Source organism: Neovison vison, chromosome 8 (assembly GCF_020171115.1).
Source record: "Neovison vison isolate M4711 chromosome 8, ASM_NN_V1, whole genome shotgun sequence".
Lineage (NCBI taxonomy): Eukaryota > Metazoa > Chordata > Mammalia > Carnivora > Mustelidae > Neogale > Neogale vison.
The window spans coordinates 26,433,938-26,446,370 of record NC_058098.1 but is presented as its reverse complement, the minus strand read 5'-3'; the positions used below and the strand labels follow the sequence as shown (position 1 = coordinate 26,446,370).

General features: G+C 50.9%; 1 protein-coding gene across 2 annotated transcripts; it reads left to right on the top strand.

The window, feature by feature from the left end:
- The first annotated feature begins 2,130 nt into the window (after window positions 1–2,130).
- On the top strand, window positions 2,131–8,445 carry LOC122915598. 2 transcript variants are annotated; one of them, XM_044262350.1, is made up of 5 exons: window positions 2,131–2,248; window positions 3,331–3,401; window positions 4,760–4,924; window positions 6,198–6,329; window positions 8,206–8,445. In XM_044262350.1, exons 2-5 carry the CDS (start codon window positions 3,371–3,373, stop codon window positions 8,340–8,342), a joined length of 465 nt encoding a protein of 154 aa, XP_044118285.1. In that variant the 5' UTR covers window positions 2,131–2,248; window positions 3,331–3,370; the 3' UTR covers window positions 8,343–8,445. The 2 variants fall into 2 exon arrangements, with proteins under 2 accessions (XP_044118285.1, XP_044118284.1); XM_044262349.1 differs by having other exon boundaries at window positions 2,132–2,248; window positions 3,320–3,401.
- Window positions 8,446–12,433: the final 3,988 nt, after the last annotated feature.

The window sequence follows — 12,433 nt, the reverse complement described above, 5'->3', positions numbered from 1 at the left end:
TACAGATGTTCCTTATCATAGCTTCACCCAGCATCTGGGGCCTAGGGTTCCCCAGAGGCAGGAGGGGCGGAAGGGCGGTGGTGGGAGAAGGCAGGGCAGAACAGAGGGTCACATTCCCCAAATGCCTTTCCTTGCAAAGCTCTGTGAGGGGAAACTGAGGCCCAGAAATGGCACAGCTTGACCATCAGCATGGCAGCAGCAGAGCCTACACATCAGCCGCTCACTCCAGTGCCACCAATGCCCACCTGCCCCTGGAAAGGTCTGATAAGACTTAAGGCTGCTCCCCTCAGTTTGCCTGAGGATCATCTTCCCTTGTCCTTTGTCCATAGGGCTACTCTTCAGGACATCCTGGTCAGCATCCAAGAGGTAAGGTTGTCCTCTTGGGGGGGTGTCTCAAATTGAAATTCCCTTGGTCATGGGGAAGAGGGAGGAGTGGCTTCCAGAAGTAGCCGTGGCCAGTCCTAGGAGCTGAGGGTTTCATGTCGTGGAGATCCAGGAGACTCCCACACTGCCTTCTCACGACTTTGTGTCTGTTGCTGAAGTTCAGAATGAAGATGTACTTCCTGCCTGCCCTAGAGTCTCTCTAGCACTTTCCCTGAGTCTCCGCCCTTCTAGGCTCATCTGCCCACTGGGGATTAAGCCCCTCCATCCAGACACTGGCTAGAGTGGGTCCCTGTGGCCTCACAGGACAGGTAGGCACGCATCTCATAGGCCCAGGGCTGGCAGACATAGAAAGCTGTGGACGCAGGCCACAGAAGGGACCCACAGCCTTCACTCATCAGTCCACCATTAGTTTAACAATCCCACACCACATTTCCTAAACTCATGCTCTGTTCCATTTAACCATATCACTCCCATACTTACCTCTGGTGGCCTCCCATCTTTAAAATAAAATCTAAGGGATGCCTGGGCAGCTCAGTTGTTTAAGCATCTGCCTTCAGCTCAGGTCATGATCCCGTGGTCTTGGGATCAAGGCCCACGTTGGGCTCCTTGCTCAGCGGGGAGCCTGCTTCTCCCTCTGCCTGCCTCTCTGCCTACTCTGACAAATAAAGAAATAGAATACTTAAAAAATAAAATAAAATAAAATCTAAGATCCATACAATCGCCTATGAGGTCCAGCCCCTTTCCAACTCTCTTCTTTGCCTATCACACTCAGGCCAAGACAGCCTTTCTCTGTTCTCTGAACACACCTATGTTTTTCGGCCTCTGGGCTTTTGCACAGGCCTTTCTGCTTGGAACTGGATTGTGAGCCCTAAAAGGTCAGGGGTTGTTTTGGTTTTGTTTGGCTCTATATCCCCAAGCACTTAACTTGGTAAGCAACAGACACTCTTAATAAATAATTCTCGAGTAAACATACTTGACCTTTTCTGTTGACTTATTTAGTCTTTACAACAGCTATATCAGCTCCCTTTTCTAGAAAATAAAACAAGAACTCAGAAATTAGGCCGTTTGGGATGCCTAGGTGGCTCAGTTGGTGAAGTGCTTGCCTTTCTCTCAGGTCATAGCCTTAAAGTCTTGGGATCGAGTCCCACATCTGGCTCCTTGCAGAAATCCTGCTTCTCCCTCTGCCTGCTGCTCCCCCTGCTTGTGCTTTCCCTCTCTCTCTGACAAATAAATAAATAAAATCTTAAAAAAAAAAAAAAAAAGGCCATTTGTTGAGGGCCACACAGCTAAGATTCAAACACCAGAGGGAGGCTTTTTTCACATCCTCTGCGTGTATGGGGGGCATGGGAGTGAGGTGGTACACCACAGACCAGCTCCCAGATTCTACATACTTGTGGGCTTCCCAGAGCAGGGGTGGAAAGTTGGCCACTTGGGTCTGCCAAGTCCCTCAGAAAGCATCCCAAGCGCGAAGAACGGCAATGAACAAAGGTGCGGAGGCAGGGTGATCAGCAACTCCCACTAACAGACTCCGATGGCTGGGCCGGCCCAGGACACACCGCCCCCTAAGTCCCCGTCGCTGCCGGCTGGGGGGTGTCTAGAGACAGGACCCCCGTGGGCGGAGAAATTGAGGAGAAGAATCACTCTGCAGTGTCCCTCCCCAGGCAGGGGGCCGGGGCGCCCCCAGGGACGCGGGTTGGGCGCTCCCACGCCCCGCCGAGGCAGGACGTTCCCACACAGGGGTTGGCCTTGGGAAAGGCAGTGGGGCGGGCCCGGGGGCGGGCGCCCCGCGCTCTGGTCCTTCTGCGGGCCCAGTCTCCGTTACTCGCTCTGCGGACCCAAGTTGCCCTCGGCGCTGAGCCGCGAGGTGAGTGAGTGGGTGGGAGAGCCTGGCTGCAGGAGCCCCGCGGGTAAGGGATGGGGTTTGGACCTGAACTTTCGTCACCAGTCAGAGCCCGAGTGGTTCCTGCCATCGGAGAGGGTCAGGGGGTTTCTGGCGGCTCAGAGTCAAGGACTTCTCAGGAATTAGCTTCTTTCTGCGCGTGGGACGCCATCTCTTTCTCTGGATGTAGATTACTCTTTCCCTTTCCCTATATGTGGGGCTCCCCCACCTACTTATCAATGACAGGGAGACCTTCCTTCCCAGATGTGGGGGTCCCCTCTCAACACATGGTACAGTCCCTCCTTGTCTCTAATTATTGGGTGCTCCTCGCTCTCCCCTGATGTGAGGGGCCCTTTTTCTTTCCAGAAGTGGGATACTCCCCTCCTCTCCCAAGATGTGTGCTCCTTTTCCTCCCTCTGACCCAGTTCGTCCTTATCCTCCTCTAAATTCTCCCCCAAATCCTCCCCCGACCCACCCCAACCGCCCTCAGATGCCAAACCCTGAGACTTTCCTGGGAGTAGGGGGCTGGGCTCAGCCTGTGGGCCACCCCCCCTCTGCCCCCACCAGATTCAGCGGAGCAGGCTCTGTGAGCACGTAGGCAGCCAATTAGCGGAGAAGGATTGGGGGCCAGACCTTCTGTGCAGAAACCTTGGCAGATGGCCCTGTGAGGAAAAGAGGTAGCTGTGGGACCTGCTCCCTCCCTACCTGGAGCCCAGCTCAGTTTCCTTTGGGAGGGGGAGCAAACCACTGAGGGAGGGTTCCCAGCTTGGCCTGGCCCAGGCCCCTCAGCCCCTCCCTGCTGAGGCCCTCCCTCAGAAGTTAGGCCTCCTCCCATTTCTTGGAAGGTTAATTGAGGTCCCAGGAGGGAGGTTCCAAATGTCTAGGATCCCCACCCACCTCCTTAGGGATAGCAGACAAAAGTACAAGAGTCAGGGGCATGAGGGTGACCTTGAAGTTCTGGAAACTTACCATCATAACACCTGTGAAAAAGGGTTTCTCTGTGTGGGCTACGTGGGCAGGGCTCACATACACACACACACACACACACACACACAGATGTTCTTCAGAGCTGCCTGGAGCTTGGTGCGGAGGAAAACAGGACCTGGGATGCGGGGGACCCACGGCCCAGGAAGCGCCGGTAAGACCTCCACGCCCACCCCTGACCAACTCTGAGGCTAGGGGTGGGCTCCTGCCTTCAGGCTGCTCTGGGCCTGCTCCAGACCATTTCCCACAGTCCCACTCCTCCGTCCTGGACCACATGCCTCCAGGACATGCAGCTCACATTTGACAGCACCCCTTCCATTCGAAGCTTCCTCAGGGCCTGAACCCCCAAACCTCAGGCGCCTAAGGCTTTTGTGTCCTGAAGCAGAGGGTACTGACAGGACCTGGCATCTCCTTTCCAGATGCTAGTTAGAAAAAAGGCACCTAAAGCAGGAGAGACTTCAACCAAACAACAGAAGGGCCTTCTGGACCCGGAATAACAACAGATAACAGTTATTGAGGCCTTACTATGTACTCCAAGTTGTGATCAACATTTCACACAGATTAACACACTTAGACTTCACGACAGCCATGTATGGCAGACGCTGTGTTACTGTCTCCATTTCTCAGATGAACAAACTGAGGCCCATAGACCTGCATGTTAAAAGGGCCAAAGCAGTCCCATGCCGTCCTGGTGGTAGTACCAATGCCTTCCGTGTGGGCATCTCTGGTATCAATAAACACAAGCTTTATCGAGACCCTCCCAGTGTCCAGCCTTGCTCTGGACCTCCTGGACACCCAGGCGGAGCCCTTGAGGGCTTAGCCAGCAGGGAAAGCTTGCAGGAAAAGAAGCCAGTAGGAAAACCGACCTCTAGCGGTATAACTTAGGGAGCGCCTCCTGTGTATGCCCTGTGGAGTATAGTACCTTGAATCTTCCCACAGCAGGGTGAGGTAGTTTCTCCTATTGTCCCCACTTTCCAGAGGAGGACATTGAGGCACAGTGAGGTCGAGGGGCCTGCTGGAGGTGGGGTGGGTGGAACTGGGGCTCAAACTGAGCTGACTCCAAAGGTGTGCCCTTGACCCCGGTCAGAGCCACGTGGACAGCGCTCTACAGCTTGCAAAGTGGTTCCACGTCTGCCATCTCGGTTGATCTCACTCGGTCTTTGTCCGCCTTTGCCTGACATGCCCGCCTCACGTCCAATCCAACCAGAGAGCATGAGATTTGAAGCCAAAGAGGCTGAATCATGGCTCTGGCCATGCTCCTTCTTGCTCTGTGAGTTTCAGCAAGTCACTTAGCTGTTCAGTTTCTCCATCTGTAAAACAGAGAGAGAACAGTCTAACCGGGCTCAGAGTGATGCGGAGTAAATGAGTCAGCTCCCCCAAAGGCCTGGGAATGGCTCTTGGCCCACTGTAAGTGCTCAGTAAATGCAGCCCTCTCCCCTCCCCCAAATATTGTGGGGAGAGCTGGGATGGCCCAGGGGCAGCCTGAACTCAGCTCTTCCATTGCCCCTGCAGCCCACCGCGAGGGGAAGATGCCGCCCTACACCAACTACCATGCCCAGCGCTCCTACCCCATGCCCGATGAGCCCTTCTGCACAGAGCTCAACGCTGAGCAGCGGGCCCTGAAGGAGAAGGAGAAGGGCAGCTGGACCCAGCTGAGCCACGCCGAGAAGGTGGCCTGTAGGTGTCAGGGTGGGGCTGGCTGGGCAGAGTGGGCTGGGCGGTGACTCCGAAAAGGGCACCTGGGTGGCTCAGTCACTTAAGGGTCCAACTCTTGGTTTTGGGTCAGGTCACAGCCTCCCATGCTGAGGTCATGATCTTAGGGTCGTGAGATCGAGCCCTGCAGCTGCTTGAGATTCCCGCTCCCTCTCCTTTCCCCTCTACCTCTCCCCCACCTCTCTCTAAAATTTAATTTATCTAAAATAAATTTAATTTATCTAAAATAAATAAGTAAATAAGTAAGTAAATATATAAATAAATAAAATCTTAAAAAGAAAGAAAGAAAGAGAAAGAGAGAAAGACTGCTACCCAAAACAGCCAGAAATCCCCAAATACCTGATCTGAGGGGTGAAGTTCATCATTTGTTTGTTTATTCTTTTATTCAGTCAGCTCTTTGTGCACAGCCAGATGCTAGGTGATGCTGGGGACACAGGAGTGAATCACTTTGATGGTTCTTGCCATTGGCCTAGGGCTCCCAATTCAATGAGGGAATGGACACAGACCCAGAAAACTGTAACACAGGCTATGTGTCTAGGGTGAGGTGTGTCCAGGGGGTTGTGAGGACCCGAAAGAGAGAGATGGAATCCTGGTGGACCTTGCAGAGGAGGGCATGTTCTGGTTGGCCTTGAATGGTGAGGAGGAGGGTATCGCCTGGCAGTGGGAACAGCGTGGGGAGAGATACAGAAGCAGGAAAGCATGGACTGTCTTGGGTATCACTGAGTGGTGTGGGGAGGTGGAGCAGAAAGGCAGGTAAGGTGGGTGGGAGGGCAGGGACCTGACCCTGGGAAACGGGAGGGATGTGTCCTGCCCACCAGAAGTTCCCCTAAACAACTCTGATGTTTGGAGCCTACTCCTGGCCATGCTTTGCCTAAAGGGGATGCTCCATAAGAATTTGCTGAATGGGGCGCCTGGGTGGCTCAGTGGGTTAAGCCTCTGCCTTCAGCTCAGGTCATGATCTCAGGGTCCTGGGATCGAGCCCCGCATCGAGCTCTCTGCTCAGCGGGAAGCCTGCTTCCCTCTCTCTCTGCCTGCCTCTCTGCCTACTTGTGATCTCCCTCTCTCTATCAAATAAATAAATAAATAAAATTAAAAAAAAAATAAAGAATTTGCTGAATGGACAGCCTCTGTTGCAAGAGTGGGGAGGCTGGGGATCCCTGAGGCCAAGACTTGGCCCAGGGTCTTGGGAATGGATACACATGAGGCCCCTCCTTCCCCACCCCTCCTCTGCCTCCAGTGTACCGCCTTCAGTTCCATGAGACCTTCGCAGAGATGAACCGTCGCTCCAACGAGTGGAAGACAGTGATGGGCTGTGTTTTCTTCTTTTTTGGATTCACAGCTCTGATGATTTGGTGGCAGCGGGTCTATGGTGAGTGGCAATCCCTCACCTTGCTACAGCCCTGGGCCGTGCCCTTGTGGTCAGAGCCACCAGCCCAGCTCTTACAGGGCGACTATCCTGGCACTCATCTGCAGAGTTTTGAAAAGTCCTCCAGGGTGAAGGGCAGAGCATGGCTGCCTGGGTTGGGATGCAGGAGCTCTACTTCTCTGGGTCTCAATTCCTTCATCTGTAAAATGAAAATAATAGTGCCCACATCACAGGGTTCTTTTGAGGATTTAATGGCTGTAAGCCAGTGCCTGGCACATTATCATGAATGGAGCCGTTACTGATTGCTGTTGTACCATTAGTTTTTCCGTCACAGAGTCTCCAACATAGGAGAGCTTAAACAAGATACAAGTTTTGTTCCTCTCACAAAAAAAGGCCAGGGAGAGTATGGAGACCGAAATGTCAGGCTCCTTCTGAGGTGTTGCACGGCTGTTCTCGCTGCGTGGCTTCCTTCTTGCCATATGAGATGGCCGCTTCAGCTCCAGCCTTGAAGGCCTACCTTCCAGCCAAGAATAGGGCAAGGGATGCCCCTCCTCTTTAAGGTCCAGAAGTTGCTCACATCCCTTCTGCTCAACTCCTATTGGCTAGAAATGGTCACATGACCATGTCTAGCCACAAAGGAAATTGGGAAATGTAGTTTTTAGCATGGTCCCATGCCCAGCTAATGGCTTATGACTAAGGAAGAGTGATGCTCCAGGTGTGGTCCCTGGACCAACGTCATCATTTGGGAATGCTCAGAAATGCAAATTCTCAGCCCCAGCCTGGATCTACTAAGTCAGATACTGTGAGAGGGAGCCCAGCCATCTGTGTTTTAACAAGCTCTCCAAGTCATTCTGATGGCCACTCAGCTTTAGGAAGCACTGCTCCAGAAGGGACAGGGATGTTGGGGAAGAGCTGGCAGCCTGTGCCCAGCTTTTCACCTCCAACAGCACCTTTCTTCTTCTGTGAGAGTGTGATGGGAATTTCTGCCTTGCATGAGGAAGAAATGAGGGAGACTTTGGGAAAAATTCTAGTCCAGCCCAGTGCTTGGTGCTGACAGGTACCATAAAGATCTTTTCCTTCTTGGGGCACCTGGGTGGCTCAGTGTGTTAAAGCCTCTGCCTTCGGCTCAGGTCATGATCCCAAGGTCCTGGGATCGAGCCCCACATTGGGCTCTCTGCTCAGCGGGGAGCCTGCTCCCCCCCCCCCTGCCTACTTGTGATCTCTTGTCTGTCAGATAAATAAAATCTACAAAACAAAAAGATTTTTTCCTTCTTTCCCACCCACTAGGATAGGAAGTCCCAGTGAGGAGGTCTGACAAGCTGAGTCAGCCTTAGAGCAGATGGACCAGGAAGTCAAGTCTGAGCTGGGTGGGGAGGCCCACGGTCCTTCATGAACACACGTCAAGAGACCTAAAATGCCTCTTGAGTGCCCCAGCCTTTTAGTGAACTACTGCCCACTTCAGATTTTTAAAGTGAACACCGTTTCCTCACCTCCTACTTCCAACCCCCTTAGGAAGCAAAAGAAACCGTCTCATCCTGGGCCCTTTCCAGTCGGTGGGAGCAAACTCAGTTTGTAATTGTTGTAATTTGAATCAGTGCTCCTATTCCGTTGGGCCATAAGGTAAGGAAGCGGGCTCAGAAAGGGGAAGGAGCCTGGCCCAATTCCCAGTGAGTCAAAGGCAGAGCTGGGACCAGAACCTAGAGGTCCCTGCAATGAAGCTTTAGCAGGAAGTCTGGTGGGGGGACAGACAGGGTGGAAGTGGGGTCCTCAGCGCAGGGCATCCTAACCCTGTGACTGGAGACCCTGGCTCAGGGGGACAGGGTGGAGGACTTGCAGGGTCCTGAGTCACCCTTGCCCCCACCCTGTGCCTTCCCCGCAGTGTTTCCAAAGAAGCCCATCACCCTGACGGATGAGTGGAAGGCCCAACAGCTCCAGCGTATCCTGGATATGAAGGGCAACCCCGTGCAAGGCCTGGCCTCCCAGTGGGACTATGAGAAGAAGGAGTGGAAGAAGTGATGCGGCATCCAGGCTGACCTCCCTGCAGCTCCACTCCGGCCTAGAGCCTGTGGAGGGCCCTTTCCTCTCCTTAATGCCAATAAAGCAGGCCTGTTCTCTTCTGTCTTCTGTCTCCACCTCAATCTTTACTTGGCACGAACCTTAAACTATACCTAAGATTGAGTACTGGGGTGAAGGAAGGGCAGGAATAAGCCACTTTCCAGCGGCCCAGAGCCCAGCCAGTCATGGAGGGCTTCCTGGAGGAATAGGAGCTAGGTTTTCGTCTTAAGGGATCTGCGGCATTAGGAAAGGGAAGAAGGAGAAGGAAAGGTATTCCAGGTGGAGGGAGTGGCTTGAGCAAAGGCACGGATTTACCCAATTATTAACAAATATTTACTGAGCACCTACTGTATGCCAGGTACTAATCCAAGCCATGGGGATGCAGCAGTGAATAAGACCAAGTCTCTGGACCCATAGAGGAGGCATTCTTTTATGGAGGGAGACAGAAAAACGAATATGTAATGAGTGCTGTAAGGAAACAAAACAAAGCAGGATAAAGGGACAGAATTAAGGTGCTCCTGGGTGGCTCAGTTGGTTAAGTGTCTGACTCTTGGTTTTGGCTCAGGTCATGACCTCGGGGTCTTGGGATGGAAACCTTGTGTTGCGTTTCATGTTCAGCTCCCCACACCAGTTGGGTGTATGAAAATTCAGCTCAATTCCGACACGCAATTCAGAAATAGCATCACCGGTTAAGGGTTCCGTCCTACCAGAAGACCTGCCCCTGACTTTTAGACACCGGTCCCCAGCCCAAGTTACCTGTGCTTCTGACTGACTGACTAGAAATCAGAGGATTCCACAAGCCGCTCCCTGGGATTGATTAGTTTACTAACACAGCTCTCAGAACTCAGGATTACTCACTGGATTACCAGTTTCTTACAAAAGGACAGAACTCAGGAACAGCCAGATGGAAGAAATGCAGAGGGTAAGGCATGGGGAAAACCAAAGAATTGCCCTGCCTCCTCCAGGCACTGCCCTCCCTACATCTCCACGTGTTCACCAACCCAGGAACTCCCCAAAAAACCTGTCCTTTGGGGGTTTTATGTAGTCTTCCTTACAGAACCACGATTGATTAAATCATTGGCCTTTGCAGAATGATTCAATCTCCAGTCTCTCTCTCTCCCTGGACTTGGGGCAGGGTGGTTGTGCGGCTGTGGGATTCAAAGTTCAACCCTCTAACCGCAGGGTTTGTTCTCTGGGAAATCCTTAGGTGGAGCCCAAAAGTCACCTTGTTAACATAAGAAGCGTTTCCTTCCTTGCTCTGATTACTTAGCAAATTCCAAGAGTATTAAGAGCTCTGTGCCAGAAACTGGACGAAGACCAAATTTATGTATTTCTTATTATAAATCACACTATCACAGGCTGGCATAACAAAATATACCACTGGCTGAGTGGTACATTTACAAATGTACAAAATACAACAGAAATGTATTTTCTCACAGTTCTGGAGGCTAGAAGTCCAAGATCAAGGTATTTGCAGGATTGGTTGCTTCTGATGTCTGTCTTTGGTTTGCTAATAGCCACATTCTTTTTTTTTTTTTTTTAAAGATTTTATTTATTTATTTGACAGAGAGAGATCACAAGTAGGCAGAAAGGCAGGCAGAGAGAGAGAGGAGGAAGCAGGCTCCCTGCTGAGCAGAGAGCCCGATGCGGGACTCGATCCCAGGACGCTGAGATCATGACCTGAGCCGAAGGCAGCGGCTTAACCCACTGAGCCACCCAGGCGCCCCTAATAGCCACATTCTTGCTACATCCTCATGGTACTTTCCTCCGTGCATATGCGCGTCGTTGGTGTCAGATTTCCTCTGCTTGTAAACATGCCCATCCGATTGGGTTAGGGCCTTTTGTAAAGGCTTCATTCTATCTCCATTGCCTCTTTAAAGACCCTAACACCCCAAACCACTACATGCTGAGGTTCTGGAGGTTAGCACTTAAGTCTTAAGTGTATGGATTTGCAGGAGACAGGACTCAGCCCGTAACAGTTGGGTTCAAAATTATTCCATTGTCTCCTTTTTCTGGGAGCATCGGGCACCTAGGGCATTTTCTTCGCTTGGCAGAAGTCAAAGACCCCTGAGGGGGCAGGGGGGATGACTAGAGACCCAGGATGCTCTTAATGGCCGGGCTCAGATGGAGCACACATAGAATCAGCACCATATTCCACTGGTCAAAGCAAGTCCTATGGTGTTCTGGTTACTAGTGCTACCTTACAAACTACCCCAAAACTTAGTGGCATAAAATAGCCATTGTATTATGCTCACCAGTTCTGTAGGTCAGGAATCCAGTCATTACTCTTTGCTTCTGTTCTAGAATGTTTGAGGTCTCAGTTGGAAACACTCAAAAGGCAGTGGACAGAATCTTCTGGAGGTGTTTTCACTCTGGTGGTTGATGCCAGCTGAGCATTGACCTGAGCCAGACAGCTCAGCTGGCGCTGTCAACTGGACATCCTTATTTTGTGGCTTCCCCAGGTGGTCTCTCTGTGTGGACTAGTTTGCACTACCTTGGAAGATGGCGGATGGCTTCCAAGAGAACAAGAAGGAAGCGTACTGCATCTTCAAGATCTAGCCTCAGAAGACACATAGCATCACTTCTGCTGAACGCTGTTGGTCCAGGCACCCACCAAGTTCCCACGTTCAAGAGGGAGAGGGCATAGATTTCCTGGTGTGATGGTCACAATGAGAGATGTAAGATGCATATGAGATGGGAGATGCTGTTGTGGCCGTCTTTGGAAAATACAGTCTGCCCACCCACAGCCAAGCCCAACATCAGTGGGCAGAGAAATATCCTCCATCTGAGTACACATGATGAATGTGGAGTGGGCGAAAAGGCAGAATTGTAAGCGAATGCTACATCCCATCACTGATGGTGTAGAAACAATCAACACAGGGGTCCCTGTGTTAAGCATCTGCCTTTGGCTCAGGTCATGATCCCAGGGTCCTGGGATTGAGCCCTGCATCAGACTCCCTGCTTAGCATCTCCTCATCCTGCTTGCTGTTCTCCCTGCTTGTGTGTGCGCGTTCTCTCTCTGTCAAATAAATAAATAAAATATTAAAAAAAAAAACAAACAACCAACACAAAATTATGTCGATAGAGGCTAAAACTGACCACATTTAATTGAATATTGACTAAAATTCACACAGACAATAACATTTTGACATTTAGATCATGCAGTTCGACCTGAAAAATCGGACCAGATGGAAATAATGGACAACAGCCGATAACGCACAATGGCAGAAAACTGGAGAAATCAGACGTGGATAAACATGACTGAGAGAAGAATCACACGCTCATGGTGGCATTCACTCCATGAAGCCAAGTTGATTGCAATGAAGAAATAATTTTGTAAAATTAAATTTATAATAGCAAACATTAGAAAGAATTTAACTTTCGTTATAAAACAATAGACTGAAGAATAAAATTGACTTCATGCAGCTTGCTCAAGAAAGTGCTTTTTTTTAAAAAAAAAATTTTATTTATTTATTTGACAGACAGAGATCACAAGTAGGCAGAGAGGCAGGCAGAGAGAGAGGAAGGAAAGCAGGCTCCCCGCTGAGCAGAGTGCCGTACGCGGCCCTCCATCCCAGGTCCCTGGGATCATGACCTGAGCTGAAGGCAGAGGCTTTAACCCACTGAGTTACCCAGACGCCCCAAGAAAGCGCTTTCTTTAAAAAAAAAAAAAAAAGGCACTTTATTGCTGTATTAAAATTTGTGTAATTCTGGGGCACCTGGCTCAGTCAGTGGAGCACGTGACTCTTGATCTTGGAGTTGCAAGTTTAAGCCCCAGGTTGCACGTAGAGATTACTTAAAAATAAAATCTTTTTTTAAAAAAAGATTTATTTATTCATTTTATAGAGAGAGTGCATGAGTGTAGTGAGGAGCGGAGAGGGAGAGAGAATACCAGGCAGATTCCCCAGATTCCCCACTGAGCACGGAGCTCAGGGCTCAATCTCACAACCCTGAGATCATGACCTGAGCCGAAATCAAGAGTCGGATGTTCAACCAAGTGAGTCACCCAGGCGCCTCTAAAAACAAAATATTAAGGAAAAAAAAAAAAAGAA